At 46.7% G+C, this 15,605-nt stretch overlaps 1 protein-coding gene across 1 annotated transcript; it reads right to left on the bottom strand.

Annotated features, from left to right (window-relative positions):
- Window positions 1–1,025: 1,025 nt before the first annotated feature.
- Window positions 1,026–14,191, bottom strand: CPLX3 (complexin 3). Its single transcript, XM_035114231.3, has 3 exons — window positions 14,031–14,191; window positions 8,824–8,911; window positions 1,026–2,408 (listed from the first exon to the last, which is right to left on the bottom strand). Exons 1-3 carry the CDS (start codon window positions 14,189–14,191, stop codon window positions 2,184–2,186), a joined length of 474 nt encoding a protein of 157 aa, XP_034970122.1. The 3' UTR covers window positions 1,026–2,183.
- Window positions 14,192–15,605: the final 1,414 nt, after the last annotated feature.

The raw sequence follows: 15,605 nt of genomic DNA, 5'->3' as shown, positions 1-15,605 counted from the left end.
GGAAGGACCATTCCGTGCCAGAGACCCTGGAGAGCTGCAGCCAGTCAGAGCAGGCAATGTATCTTCCTTCAGAGTAAATATGCACTGGATCCAGGCTAATAGGACCAGTTTTGACAGAGACTAGATGTCTCCTTGTGAGAAAGTGTTTGTACAACAGATCATAGTGCAAACCAGGCAGAGGGACCTCCTGGTCTGCCTCTGCCATTCTCCCCAAGCCACTTCCCTTCATTGGGCCCACTAGTACATCCAAAGAACTCCTAATGATGCCAGGTATTTTTCCTGTGCTTCTTGTAGCACAAGCAGTTCTAGCAGCAGCAGCAGCAGCAGCAGCAGCAGCAGCAGCCTGGGACCTTTGGCAACAACCTGAACTTCCTGTGCAGTTTCAGACGTCGGCTGCCCTCCTCAGCCCCGAGGAGCTTCCAGGAGTGCTCTTGCAAGCACTGGAGCCACTTTTCTCTTGACAAGGACGCTGGTGAAGCACCCAGCCCCATCCACAGCAACAGGTCTGCTAGGCACATTTCAAGGCTGGTGCGTCATTGTGTGTGTTTGTGTTTCATGAATCAGTTGGTAGATGAAGCGGTTGCATCTGTCTAAGCTTGTAAGAGAACAAAACAGCACCAGGTGCAGCATAAATGGAGAACCTCAGGTTTTTTGGGGGGGGCAAATGTGGCCCTTGAGGTCTCTCTGTCTGGCCCTTGGGACCCTTCCAAGGCCACACAGCTCACTGGCTGGGCTGGGTCCCTGCCTTTTTGCCAGGCCTACATATGCCCTTGAACACTGATCATGCCTTTTCCTTGTCTGGATGGAGGATTGAGAGCAGGTACAGCTTGCTGTACAAAGGTAAAATTCCCATTCCTGGCCCACCCACTTTTGCCTCTGGCCCCACCCACATGTGGCCTGCAGACAGTTGCTCAGAAGGGAAGGCGGCCCTTGATGGCTCCCCATTCCTGGCATGCACAACTGGGGAGCCATAGCAGGCAATCCAATCTTTTGCGTACAAAATGGCAAGACAAAGAAATGCATAGAGAACTCTTGTCATTTATTCCACCAGTTTTCAACAGTACCATGGGAAGAGGGCGTCACGGCAGGTAGAGGCTCATACAGGAGCACTGCATGGTCACGTCACAACATACAGACTGACTGCCACATTCATGACACGGAGGTGAATGTCCCCCTTCTCCTCTTGTTGGAAGCAAGGATGGTGAGAGGTCCCACGACAATGTAGCACTACACACGGAGTTGAAACAGGTCACACTCACAGGGCAGCCATTTCCTTCAGTGGATTGAGCACCAACCATCCTTGTCATACTGTATGGCCCGGGGCAAAGAGCTGGGCTGCATTGGGGCCTCAGCTTTCCTCACCTGTAAAATGGGGGCACAACTCTGCTTTCCTTTGTAAAGCATCTGTGGTGCCGTAAGTGCAAAGTATTGTCATTGTTTGATCCGTATTGCTATGGTTTAGTGTTGGAGGAAGGGATGGGAAGGAGGGTCTACCCCCTCCATGCCTTGTCCCTGGAAGACACAAAGGAGGCAAGAGCATCATTTTGATTGGTGGCAAGTTCTGTTCCTTGAAGCCGAAAGGAACGGAAACATCCACCTGCAGCCAAGCCCTTGCTTCGAATCTCCTTCATTTGAACTTGAGCAAAGGCCAAAAAATGGTTCTTCTACATAAGGTAGAGGGTTTTGTGGGGGGCAGTTTGCCCACATTCAGGCCCGTAGTCCTGAAACGGCAAATGGCTCTCTTCCTGCTCTGCTGAAAGGGCTTACGTCAGCCCTGGGAAAAGATGGAGAGAGAGAGAGAGAGAGAGAGAGAGAGAGAGAGAGAGAGAGAGAGAGAGAGAGAGAGAGAAGGCAGCACTTGGGCATCACCCTGCTGTGTGGGGAGGAGGAGGAGAGTCTTGTTCTAGAACTTGAGACTTCCAGACACACCTCACATTCACTTACAGGGGCGGGAAGGACTGAGACATCTTTCACAGGGAAGAGACGGTGGTTTAGAAAAAGGGTATCCAGCCCACACACACCTAGGTGGGGGAGACGAACTTGACAGGAGCCTGCTGGATAATTTTAATAAACCACCAGCACCCTCGCACTCCCCTTTTGTGCCCACAGCCCACCCCACAATGGGACACACTTTACAACTTGGGAGGGGGAGGGGTTTATTCTGCTGAAGAGCAACAGCTGGGTCACATGACGGCACACTTCTCGGCGGACTGCTTGATGTCGTCCAGCGTGGCCTGGGCCTTGTCCTTCAGGGAATCCAGGTCCAGGTTCTGGATGCTGGTCAGCTGTCCGATAACAGAGTCCTTTTCCTCCTCCTCTTCGTTGTCCTGCTCAATCATCTTGGCCAGCTCTTTGGGGAGCTCCACGTCACCCCCGACCAGCTGGATCTGGTTGTCATCTGTCTCATTCTAAAGGGAAGGGTGGGGATTAGAGAAGAGAGGGAGAGATTAGGCTCAGGGGTCATAATAGTCCATAATGGTCTAGGGCCCAAGCCCAGCGAGCTGAAGGCCCATGCCGGAGGTCCAATGCAATGGCCACTCAATGCCAAGTTGCTGAGGGAAATAGCAACTGCGTCTCCAGTTGCTATGGCGACAGTGGGACGAAACTGCAAAGCCAGCAGGAGGTAGCAATGGGGGTGTGAACATATCTCCTGGCTCACCTCCGAACAGGAAGACATGGGAGAGGCAGGACAAGAAGGTGAGTACTGCCAGGTTTGCTGGCAGGTATTTAAAGGCCAGCAAGCCCTCAAGAGGTTGAAGTGAAGGGAGGGGTTTGCCAATTGTATTATTGAGCTAAATCTGATCATATAGTTTGCATTGTATAATTCTGATTGTATGGCTTAGCCCCCCCCCCCCCATATCCCTGGGATGCTTTCCTCCTAAAAATGCTTCTTAAAATGCTTTCCTCTTTGCCTCTCTGTGTGCCAAAGTGTAATGTAAGTGAGACAGCTTCCTATCAAGGCCGAATAAGCTGGCCTTGTCTGGAACACAGAGAAAGGCTTATCAGCGGATGAGCTTGACGGTGGAAGTTGCTAGCTTGACGCATAAACTAGTCTTACTGAAGGCTTTGTTGAGTCAGCATGTGTTTATGCACAGGACCGGACACGGATCTTCCTTATATGTACTTGTGACCCCCTTGCGTGCGCACATTTACAGAGGAGGGGGGAAGGAGCCCAAGAACTGTATAAGAAGCTTTGCAAATTTGTGTTTCTTTACTCTTGTCGTGAGCTGATCACCAAGAGTCTCTTAAATTTAAGAATTAAATTCTTTCTCTGAATTAAACCCTCGGTGTCATTGTTGACTGTCTCTGTCCCTGCCTGGGAGCAACTTAAGGACCCTTATCAGCTAAAAAGGCTACAGAAGCACAGAGAGTGGGAAGGGAGAACAGGGTAGATTGACCCCATTCTCCCTGGGGGTTGGGGAAGCAACTGCTGCGTCCTGGAGCTGGCAGCCATGACAGGTGGCCTCAAGAGTGGGAAGATCTGAATGATGCTGGAGAGGGAGAAAATATGTTTCCATTCAATTCTCAGTCCTGTTTTAACCCCTCATGCCTGACTGACTCAATCAGAACATAAATGGATGTGATGATCATACTCTGGAAGTTAAGAGCATGAAAACAGGCTTTGATTAAGTGGAACATGATGCTGATGTGTTGGAGGAGCCTGGGACAGATTGAAGTAGAGTGGCATTGGGCAATTGTGTTGGAAGGTTTATGGTTGGTGATGGGAATCAGCCATGGTCCAAAACATATGAGGGAGGCAGTGTGTGTGTGTGTGTGTGTGTGTGTGTGTGTGTGTGAGAGAGAGAGAGAGAGAGAGAGAGAGAGAGAGAGAGAGAGAGAGAGAGAGAGATCGGTGAAACTCAAATTCAATTCCCACTCAGCTATGAAGATGGCCTTGGGCCAGTCACCATCTCTCGTTCTAGCCAACCACATAAGGCTGTTGTGATGATGAAATGGAGAGGGGAGGAGAAGATCTGTGCATGGAGGAGAGCAGGGATAAAAAAATATATAACAAATAAATTCTCAACCACAAACTCATTGGGAAAACCAGAATCATTTGGTGTCCTCCCGTCTGTAAAAAGAAAGAGAGAATTATAATGACAGTCAAGAGCATTTTGATATTGATGGAAAAGATATTGAACAGTATGCTAGATTACTTCATTGGATACCATATGGGTAACACAGAGAGTAATGAATATAACTAAAAAAACTTAGCAATAGCACTTTAAAAGAAAGACGCGATTCTCAATTTTTGTGCAACCAATATTGCTATGCCGTAAAGCAAATAATTAATTTTTAAAAGCTAAAATTTCAGTGAACAACCAAACAGTTCTCTCTAGCTTTAACATTCACTCCTTCACCATTGGCAAGTGCCACGTGCCTGAAGGCCAGAATGTTCTCATTCTGCTCTGGTTCTCACATCACCAGTTGCTTGAGGTGTGAATGCAGCAAACCAGAATGATTTGGTATGCTAGAAGTGGCCCTTTTCTTTAAAGGATCATCTCGACAAACAATTATTCGCGTCTCCGCTCCTCCACATGCAGCTGCTGGGTGGCTTGCGCTAGTCACACTTCTCTGAAGTCTCTCAGCCCCATTCACCTCACAGAGTGTTTGTTGTGGGGGAGGAAGGGAAATGAGAAAGTTAGCTGCTTTGAGACTCCTTAGGGTAGTGATAAAGCGGGATATCAAATCCAAACTCTTCTTCTTCTTATGACATGCAAAACCAGAGCGAAATGAACATGAAGAAGGATGCAGGTTTTGGACAGATGGGTATGCCGGGTGCTAGTGGGGAGGGAGCACCCAAAATTCAGTGGTATAAGAGGAACATCATGTTAAAATAAGATGCCTTTATTGCCGAGATCTTTGCGTGGCTTGAATTGGATGGCCCTGGACCAAGACCACCTGAGAGCATCAGAGTTATCTTTGCCCATCTTTCACTGCCTGAAAGAGCAAAGATAACCAGGAGGCTAGAGGCTAGTAAGAGACCCATGAAAAAGATAATTAGGTGAACAACACCTAGGCAGCCCTTGACCATGTGGGACTTTTTCAGAGTGCTGGAGATGAGCATGCTCTAACCCTCTTGATAGAGCTCTGCTTTTGTCTGATGTTTAGAAAAACAAGAATATTAGATTACAATCTCAACACTAGAGCAGCTCTTGTAACATTTATGGAAAGATTCTAGAATGAATCTTTCCATGCTTTACTACAAAATCTGTATGATGATGATGGTGGTGGTGGTGGTGATGATGATGATGATGATGATGATTATCTTCTTTAAAGGTTTTTTCCAGCTCTCTTTCTATTCTGAAGTTGCTCAAGTATTTAAAAATACACAACAGTGCAAAACACACACACACACAGAGGCCCCAAATGAACTTGTAGCTTTAGGCCTGATGGAAGCTAACTGGACTAAACCAGCTTAAACCAAAACGATCAGCTGTCTAGGCATTTCTACAAGCAAGACCTCTGGAACTGGAATGATGTCATTCCTGGATCTAAGATCTGGAACTGGGCAGATCTGAGCCTGGAAAACACCTGGAGGGTCTACTCCAACCTAGGCCTCCATGATGGTAGATTGGCAGAATATAGGTCATATGTATCATCACACTATTAGATTTCTGACACTCCAAAGATCAGACATAAGTATAAAAAATAAGAAAAAGCATATATCTCATTAAAACTATGAAGAAATGTTTTTATATATAAAAAAATGCAATTTAAATATAATAATAATGGAGTCTTCCAAGATTATCTGTCTGGCTTTGGGGATTCCTCCCCCCCCCGACCAAACCCCCTTCTCAGCAACTCCCTGTACTGGCTATGTTTTGTGCCCTCCATTGCTGTATTGCCTAACTGAAATGTGTCTTTGAACTCCGATGATGCCTTTTGATTCCCTGGATGAGTGGACCCATCTGTACTATGCGAGTGTGTGCAGAAACGAATACAGTGGCAAAATTCACATTCATTGTCCAACCTACTTTTGCCTCTGGCCCTGTCCACCACTGGCATGTGGCCCCCAGAAAATCGCCCAGAAAGGGATGCAGCCCTTGGGCTGAACGAAGCCCTCCACCCCCGTCCTAGCCTTAGGGCACAATCCAACAGGTGTTAATCATGACAAAGTCCCACTGAAGGTAATGGGATGGAATTTAGTTGTACCTATTTTAAGTCCCACTGATTTCAATAGAACTTTAACTGATGCAAAATTTTGTTGGATTAACCTGATTATGTCTGATCTTAGAGCCAACTAAACCAGTAAACCAGCTGTTTCGATGGCAGGTAATGATACATTTAAAGTCCAGCGTCACTACTTGAGGTGACCCAGAAGATGGTGACGCTCACAAGTGGTTCTAATGCTGGGATGCCAGCATCAAATGCCAGCATCTCTACATTGAGCATAGCAATGCCTTGCGAAGCTATTTCATGGCACAGAAATGAAAGCATACAAATGGCGAGGAATTGAACACCTTTTTTGTTTTTAAAGGTGTTTTATCCATAAGAATATCTTATTATATACTACAATAGTCTGAACTTCCTATAACTTGATAATCATTTATATTTCATGTATTATATTTCTATCCTGGCAGACTTCTGCCAGGGAACTCAGGACCTGGAATGCCAAAGAGGCCTCCCGTCCAGACACTGACCAGATCCAGGCCATCTTAGATTTAGCAAGTTTGTTGTATCAGGTACCTTTAGAGTAGACCATGCCCAAGTTGTTCCCAGATTCCCAACACCTTCTTGCTCAACACATAGCCTTAAATCCTATTGGCTGTCAGTTTATTTCCATGCCAGCCAAGTGCTTAAAGCCCTGAATGACCCAGGCTGCCCCCTTCTCAACAGACCATCTTGAGTGACAAGACGGGCAGAGCAGAGGTGGCCTTCTTGGTAACTCCACTGCCCTCAGTCTGTCTGGGATAAGTGTGTTTTCAGGATCTATCCTATTCCTGTGACTGTAATCTGTTTTTAATTCTGAATTTTAAATTGAAACAACAACAACAACAACAACTTATTACTTATACCCGCCCATCTTGCCGGGCCTCCTCAGCCACTCTGAACAGATTCCAACAGGATATTAAAAACACAATCAAAGATCAAACATTAAAAACTTCCCTAAACAGGGCTGCCTTCAGGTGTCTCCTAAAAGTCTGGCAGTTGTTTCTTCCTTTGACATCTGGTGGGAGGACGTTCCACAGGGCGGGCGCCACCACCGAGAAGGCCCTCTACCTGGTTATCTATAACCTTACTTCTCACAGTGAGGGAACCGCCAGAAGACCCTCGGAGCTGGACCTCAGTGTCCGGGCTGAACAATAGGGGTGGAGATGCGCCTTCAGGTATACTGGGCCGAGGCCATAACCCACCCTGGGACCTGAAGGGCTGCTACTACACTTAAGTGTCAGTCCAGAGAAGTTTTATCTGAAATGCATCGCACAGGAAATAAGCTTTGGGCTGGAGACAATGTATGAAAGGTTTGCCATAGTCCTGCTCATTCATTTCAATAGTTCTACTCTGTGTAAAAATTAGTTGACTATCACCCACAATTTGGAGTGGCCCAGACCTTGACCCTAGATCCAGAGATGTGTCAACTTCAGTCTCATATTCAGACAGTTCAGGCAGTTCTGTGCCAAAGAAGAAACATAGGGCAGCTGCCCTTAAACCAGGCCAGGTGACTTGCCCATCTTACCTATAGATCCATCTACTCTGACTGGCAGCAGCTCTAAAAAGTCTTAGGCTTAGAAGGGGCTTCCCCATCACTTGAACCTTGATCTTTTTCATGGAAGATGTCAGGGATGGATCCTGGACTCACCTGCATGCATAGAGCTTGCTCAACTGCTGATCTACTGTGCCTCCCCAACAAGGAACTGCTGACTGGTTCCAGCCTCATTTTGGAGTGAACTTTAAAAGAGGGTCATGTTTTCCCATTAGCCATTTCCAAGCACAGGATGTCTCTGGCATTTTATCAGCACCAGCCACTCTGTGCATGGTGGCTTGTGACTCGTAAGGTCGACATACTGACTTCCACCCTTCTCTTCAGTCCTAATGCTCTGCCTCCATCAACAGTAGGGGTGGGGAAGAGCTGTGGTTCTCCAGATGTTGTTGGACTGTCCTGGATAGCAGAGCCAATGGTCATTGATAATGGGAGCTGTAGCAACATCTGGAGAGCCACAACTTCCCCACCCCTGCCCTACAGGAAAGAACAAAGAAGCTGTGAGCCTCAAAATATTGCCATCACCCTTGCCCATTGGTCAAGCAGGCTGGAGGCAATGGAAGTTGAAGTTTCAGCACCATCTGGGCAGTCGTGTTTCCCCACCCTGGCATCAAAGGTTCTGGTTATTTCTTCCTCCACCTCCTCTGGTATCTGGCTATTAAAAGGTAAAGGGACCCCTGACAATTAGGTCCAGTCGTGACCGACTCTGGGGTTGCACACTCATCTCGCATTATTCGCCGAGGGAGCCGGCGTATAGCTTCCAGGTCATGTGGCCAGCATGACAAAGACACTTCTGGTGAACCAGAGCAGCACACGGAAACGCCGTTTACCTTCCCGCTGTAGCGGTTCCTATTTATCTACTTGCATTTTGACGTGCTTTCAAACTGCTAGGTTGGCAGGAGCTGGGTCCGAGCAACGGGAGCTCACCCCGTCACAGGGATTCGAACCGCTGACCTTCTGATCAGCAAGCCCTAGGCTCAGGGGTTTAACCCACAGCGCCACCTGGGTCCCATCTGGCTATTGCTCAACCCTAATACAACCAGCAATATCCCTGTGGAAATCTGCCCTTCATCCTCCTACCTTCATCCTCCTACTGCAGCAAAGGCCTGATGGCTTACCTTGGGAAGTCTGTATTTATCCCGAAAGTGGGTCCTTAGGGTGGCTCGTTCTGCTTTGCGCTGTGCAAACTGGGCATCCCGCTCCATTCTGCAAACAACATTGGGAGAAGGTGTTGTTGATTAACTGCAATGTGTGTGCCCCACTTGGCATGGCGAGCAAATGTCTTGGTCACTAGGTCAGAGGAAGCCTTAGACGTTTCCCAGTACAGGCCATTAATCTCTGCTCCAAACCTCAGCATTTCACACAGCTGATAGGATGCTAGTCAGAGTGCATCCACAAGATCACACTCTGTTTAATCTTGCCTAATTAATTTGGAATAATTGCCAGTGCCCTTTCTCCACTCATACTCAGTAATGCTGCAGATAGATAACATGCACATCAGAGATAGATAGATAGATAGATAGATTTTTTTTACACAGCCTTGCATGTAAAACTCATTCTATTATTTTATGTATTCATCCCCAACAGAAAGGGCCATAGCTCAGTGGCAGATCACCTGCCGTGCATGCAAAAGATCCCAGGTTTGGGTCTTGGTGGCACCTCCAGGAAAGACAGGGAGACTCACTGCCCGAAACCCTGGCAAGCCACTGTAGGTCATTGTGGGCAGTATTGAGCCAGATGGACCAAGGGTCTAATTCAGTGTAAGACTTCTTCTCATGTTCCTGTGTAAGTCGTAGTTGTTAAGCGCCATCCACACAACACTGAATCTCAGCCTCAACATTATACGATCCAGAACACTCACCACCTCAGGGTTTTATACTTACAATGGCTAAATCACACTGGGATGCCCATACTGGGACAAGCTGGAGGTGCGGAGAGAAAAATCCCTATTTTTATCAATTTTTTTATAAAAAAAACTGTGATGGAGAATAACAAACTATGTGGTATGGAATTAATTCAAATTGGAAGTAATTAATATGAAGAAATCCTGGGATATGGTCTCAGGGTGCTCATTTAACCAAATGACTGGAGTGTAGGATAGCTGTGACAGTTCTTTCACCCCAGGTATTCCCATCCCCAAATGAATCAAAGCCAGCCCATAATATCTAAGAACATAAGAGCCCTGGGGCTGCATAAGACCAAATGCCCATGCCATCCAGAATTCTGCTTCCACAGTGGCCAACCAGATGCCTATGGGGAGCCCACAAGCAGGACATCAGCACAAATAATATGGCCATAATGACTTATAGCCATAAACCTCCTCCTTATCTCCCTTCTATGACCACAGTAACATGGACAGGAGGGTTGTGTAGTTGGATAAGGACAGAGAAGCTTAACATTGGCCACAAGCAGACCCTTGTTTGTTAACTTCTAAGACAGGCTTCCCCATTTGGCCAGTGAGGCCATTTCCATCAAGCCATGCCCACTTGCCCTACATCTGATGTCATATATGATGGCAGGTGTGGGGCAGATTGGGGTGTGACCTGGACAAAAGCCTCTTGTGCCACCCTTCCTGAGTGCCTGACAACCAGCTGGTGCCCAGATGTGCAAAGGTGTCTTGCAAGTCTTGTGCGTGACTCACAGTAGCAAAGTTCTCGGGAGAGTTTTTTACTTCCACTAAAAATCAATGGGACAACTGAATACATTTCCTCTCTCCAGGTGCTTTGGCTAAATTCATTTGCAGCTCTGGAAATATCTAGTACCTCTGGCTGATTTTGGTACAGCTTCTGGGAGTCAGTAGTGATGGGGAGATCAAATGATACTGAGCAAAACAGGAGCTAACTCTGTTGTACTGGGGGTGGGGAACTTGTGCCCCCCCAGATGTTGCCTGGTTATCACTTTCATCACCCCCAAACCATGGTCCATACCAGGCACCCCCAAACTGTGGCCCTCCAGATGTTTTGGCCTACAACTCCCATGATCCCTAGCTAACAGGACCAGTGGTTGGGGAACATGGGAACTGTAGTCCAAAACATCTGGAGGGCCGAATTTGGGGGTGCCTGGTCCATACATTCTGGGGTTGATGGGAGTTGAAGTCCAGCAACATCTGGTGGGTCACAGGTTCTAAGACTTGAGTTAAATGGACTATATGAACAAAGCATGGAGGAAAAGAAGAATTTGCTCTTTTTGACACCTCATTTGTTCCTCAGCTAAAAAGGACCATTTCCAACCAGTTTAATCATTTTGTGAGCTCACTTTGCATATTAGTAGGGTTTAAATATATATATTTCTATGGAAACATTATGATCAGAATTGAATATATCCAATGTCTTTCAACAACCCAGCCCAGCCAATTAAAAAAAAACACTAGGAATTTGCTCATGAATGACTTTTCTAACTTTTTATGGTTTTATGTTTTAATCGTTGTAAACTCATCTGATATATATATATATTTATGTTACAGTGGTATACAATTTTTTAAAAAATAAGTAAATAAAACAATTCAAGAATAACTTTCCTGGATCACTAATGACATAATGCTTCTATCAATGTGCCCCTAAAGGGTTATGCCTTGCAGTGGTAGGTTGGTCTTCAGCAGGCACCCCCAAACTGCGGCCCTCCAGACGTTTTGGCCTACAACTCCCATGATCCCTAGCTAACAGGACCAGTGGTCAGGGATGATGGGAATTGTAGTCCAAAACATCTGGAGGGCCGAGGTTTGGGGATGCCTGGTCTTCAGTATGATTTAGATGTTTTATTCAAATCCAGGAGTAGATCTAAGTTCCCCAAAAGACCTGTGCTTGACCGTTCAGTAGGGCTTCCACCCAGACAAGCGTGCGTAGGATTGCTACCTAAGTGATAGTGCTGATGTTCTCTGTTCTCCAGAACATAAATTGCAGCATAGAATGTTTCTTTTTATTTTATTTATTTTTAAAAAGTAGATTACTTTGTCCTCTTTGCAAAGAGGAATGTAGTGATGTAGACAAGGGTAAAAGGTAAAGGGACACCTGACCATTAGGTCCAGTCGTGACCGACTCTGGGGTTGCGCACTCATCTCGCATTATTGGCCGAGGGAGCCGGCGTATAGCTTCCAGGTCATGTGGCCAGCATGACAAAGCTGCTTCTGGCAAACCAGAGCAGCACACGGAAACGCCGTTTACCTTCCCGCTGTAGCGGTTCCTATTTATCTACTTGCATTTTGATGTGCTTTTGAACTGCTAGGTTGGCAGGAGCTGGGACCGAGCAATGGGAGCTCACCCCGTCACAGGGATTCGAACCGCTGACCTTCTGCTCAGCAAGCCCCACCTGGGTCCCCCTGTAGACAAGGGTACACCAGGGTAATTGATGGGTTCTTTTTGCTCTCGCAAGTGAATGAGGTGATACTGAGGCTTTCAAATTTGTTTGTGGCAGATTAGCATGGCAGAAGGGTGAGGATGAAGAAAGTAATTGAGGAGTCTGGATACTTCTTTCCTTTTCCTCCATGGAGTTCCTACTAGACACAAGCAATTTAAATGGCAAGAGTGCTTTGCAAGATTTGTTTTCATTTACAGTTAAATGCTAAAGGTTATGTTTGAACTGGCTGGAAAATTTTTGTTAAAGCTCATTGTGTTTACCAGTCAAATTTATCCTGTGACTGCTGGCAGACTATAACAAACTGGGTATAGTGCTATTTATGCACTGCTGCTCTTCGGGAGGTGCAAGGACATATGTGCATATATGAATCAATACAGCTGCCTGTGCATTTGTAAAAAAAAAATCCTCAGGGGTGGAGTGACTACAGGGGCTGCCACAATCAGTTCTTGCACTTCAGAATTTTCTGGAATTCCACTTGATGCATTAAATGGACAGCAGGGGAAACTGCTCAGCACAAGGCTTCGAAGCAAACTGCAGGTGGGAGGGACAGGTGAAACACAGTGAAATTATGCATGCAAACTACTACAGGAAGCAAACGGTTGCTGCAGGAGCAAAACAGCATTTAAAAATTGTGTGTAAATGCAGCCTTAGATATTTTTTCCCCTTTTCAAAATCAGAAATGGTGAATAATCTAAACTCCAACTTCCAGGGGTGGGGGGTAGGGAGGCAGGGAGCTATAGTGAGATGTAGTTTTTCCTGAGAAAACAATCCCATCTCTTGAAGGCAAAAGCGGATTAAAAGATTAGGGGTTCATTAAAATGCATTACTAACATTCCCCGCCTTCCACAACAAATGTAAAGTCCTGGGTTCACTTCCTCTTTCCCTTCACCACTTATTTGGGAGGAACTAAGGCAGAGGATCTCTTTAACACAGTTTAGGTTTAAATGGAAAGATCAGCTTCCACAGGGTGCCTTCTGTAGCCCAGATTCATATGTCGACATCTAAAAAGGGGAGGATTTGGGTCTGAACTTTGCATAAAAACTGCTTAGAGCAAGGGATTTATTTTTGCACAGACACTGCTTAGCGCTATTTTAAATTTATTTTTAAAATTGCCCTATTTTTATTGTAGGCGTGGACTTTTTAACATCCTGCTAGAATCAATCCAGTGGAGCCAGCATGAGGTTTTCGGATGTCCTCTCTTTTGTATACCACTGTTTGATGCTCAAGGTACAATCCCAGGACAACAATACAAAAGCAGTTTCTTGGGAAATAAATTTTACTGTGTGTGTAGTATTGGATGTTGGTGGAGGGATCTTTATCATCTCTGTGTGTGAACTTGCATGCCCTTCCTAGATTCCCTTTAGCTTATTTCTCTCCTTTCTTAAAGATATAAACTGGAGTGATCAGTGAATAAGCTTAGACCCACACTTGTACTGTTGTTCAGATGTTGATTCACTGAACTTGCTCACAGCAGCCCAGACATCTCCTGATTCTGAGACCCTGATTCTAGACCTGGGAATAATAGTCATTTACCTCAACAGGGTTGATGGTGGGATGAGTCTGAGATGAGGCAAAGTTCAGAATCTCCATCTCAGATTTGCTTGCCTTGAGTCTTCTGGCCAGGGTCTACATTGAAATGCATAATACGTTGTGAGCTGCAATCAAATCACTCACATTTCCCTGGTCTGATCTTGATTTTGCTCAGGAGCTTCCTTAAAGGGGGTTATCAAGCAGTTTCTTTCTCCATCTCCTCTCCTTTGTTTGCATCTACTATGCAAACAAAGACCATAAAAGACGCGTGCAGCTAAGGTTTCTAAAAGTTACATACAGAAAGAGTCATGTGATATTCTCCAAAGGGGTAGCCATGGCGCTCATGAAGTGGGCTCTTCTCCATGAACACTTGTGCCAAGGCTCTTGGTTACAATATAACTGGACAGACACAAAAAGGAGCCCTTCATCACCCAATACTTACTTTTCTTCCACTAGCTGCTTCTGGTACTCTTCGTATTCTTCCTTCGTCATCCCCTGGGCTTCAGCCGGGGACTTCTCCCCTTCTCCTTTCTCTTCTCCTCCCAGGCCGCCGGTGAGGTTCTTCAGTTGCCCACCAACCATGGACTTCACCATGAAAGCCATGACTAGCTGTGTTCAGGAGGGGAGGAAGTTGCTGGAGGAAGAGTTAGGATCAAGGAAAGAAGAAAAGATGGGATAGCGATGGGGACTTGAGCTTGGCCGGCTTGTCAAAGCTCAGCGACCAGGTTTGCTCTAAATCAGCATCGTCTCCTGTTGGGGATCCCGTTGCACATTGGGAGATCTGGCTCTGCTGCAGAAGGAATGGCCCGGGATTCTGCTGGGCTTCAGCACCGGCGGGAGGCGAACAGTTCCGAAATTCCCAGCAGTGCCGAATGAATCCGCTCCCTTCCTTCGGACCACCGCGCAGCTTTGCGTTCAGCACCACGGAGCGCGGACAGCGACTGCTGCTTCCTCTGAGCGTCCGCGCGCGCCTGTGGCTGACGGAGCCGGCCGCGAGGAGGGTGCGCCCCCTTGCGGTGGGCAGTAGCTCACTTTCCAGGGACCCTCAAGCTCATCTGACCTCGCCTCCGATGGTGTGGCAGTTTGGCTCTGCTCGCCCACTCCCCCCCCCCCGCTCGCACTCCAGGACCGCCTTCTTCTTTGCCTTCGTAAAAAAAGATTAAAACGGTTGACTGGTGTGACGAACCTCGCGCATCTTCCAGAGGGGGTAGCTTTGTGTTTGTTGTTGTTTAGTCGTTTAGTCGTGTCCGACTCTTCGTGACCCCATGGACCATAGCACGCCAGGCACTCCTGTCTTGCACTGCCTCCCGCAGTTTGGTCAAACTCATGTTCGTAGCTTCAAGAACACTGTCCAACCATCTCATCCTCTGTCGTCCCCTTCTGCTAGTGCCCTCCATCTTTCCCAACATCAAGGTCTTTTCCAAGGATTCTTCTCTTCTCATGAGGTAGCCAAAGTACTGGAGCCTCAGCTTCAGGATCTGTCCTTCCAGTGAGCACTCGGGGTTGATTTCCTTCAGAATGGATAGGTTTGATCTTCTTGCAGTCACTGGGACTCTCAAGAGTCTCCTCCAGCACCATAATTCAAAAGCATCAATTCTTCAGCGATCAGCCTTCTTTATGGTCCAGCTCTCACTTCCATACATCACTACTGGGAAAACCATAGCTTTAACTATACGGACCTTTGTAGGCAAGGTGATGTCTCTGCTTTTTAAGATGTTGTCTAGGTTTGTCATTGCTTTTCTCCCAAGAAGCAGACATCTTTTAATTTCGTGACTGCTGTCACCATCTGCAGTGATCAAGGAGCCCAAGAAAGTAAAATCTCTCACTGCCTCCATTTCTTCCCCTTCTATTTGCCAGGAGGTGATGGGACCAGTAGCCATGATCTTGGTTGTTTTGATGTTGAGCTTCAGACCATATTTTGCGCTCTCCTCTTTCACCCTCATTAAAAGGTTCTTTAATTCCTCCTCACTTTCTGCCATCAAGGTTGTGTCATCTGCATACCTGAGGTTGTTGATAT

The sequence above is a fragment of the Zootoca vivipara genome, chromosome Z1, assembly GCF_965207765.1.
Source record: "Zootoca vivipara chromosome Z1, rZooViv2.hap1.1, whole genome shotgun sequence".
Taxonomy (NCBI): Eukaryota; Metazoa; Chordata; class Lepidosauria; order Squamata; family Lacertidae; genus Zootoca; species Zootoca vivipara.
The sequence above is the reverse complement of the archived record's forward strand: the minus strand, read 5'-3'. Positions and strand labels throughout refer to the sequence as shown.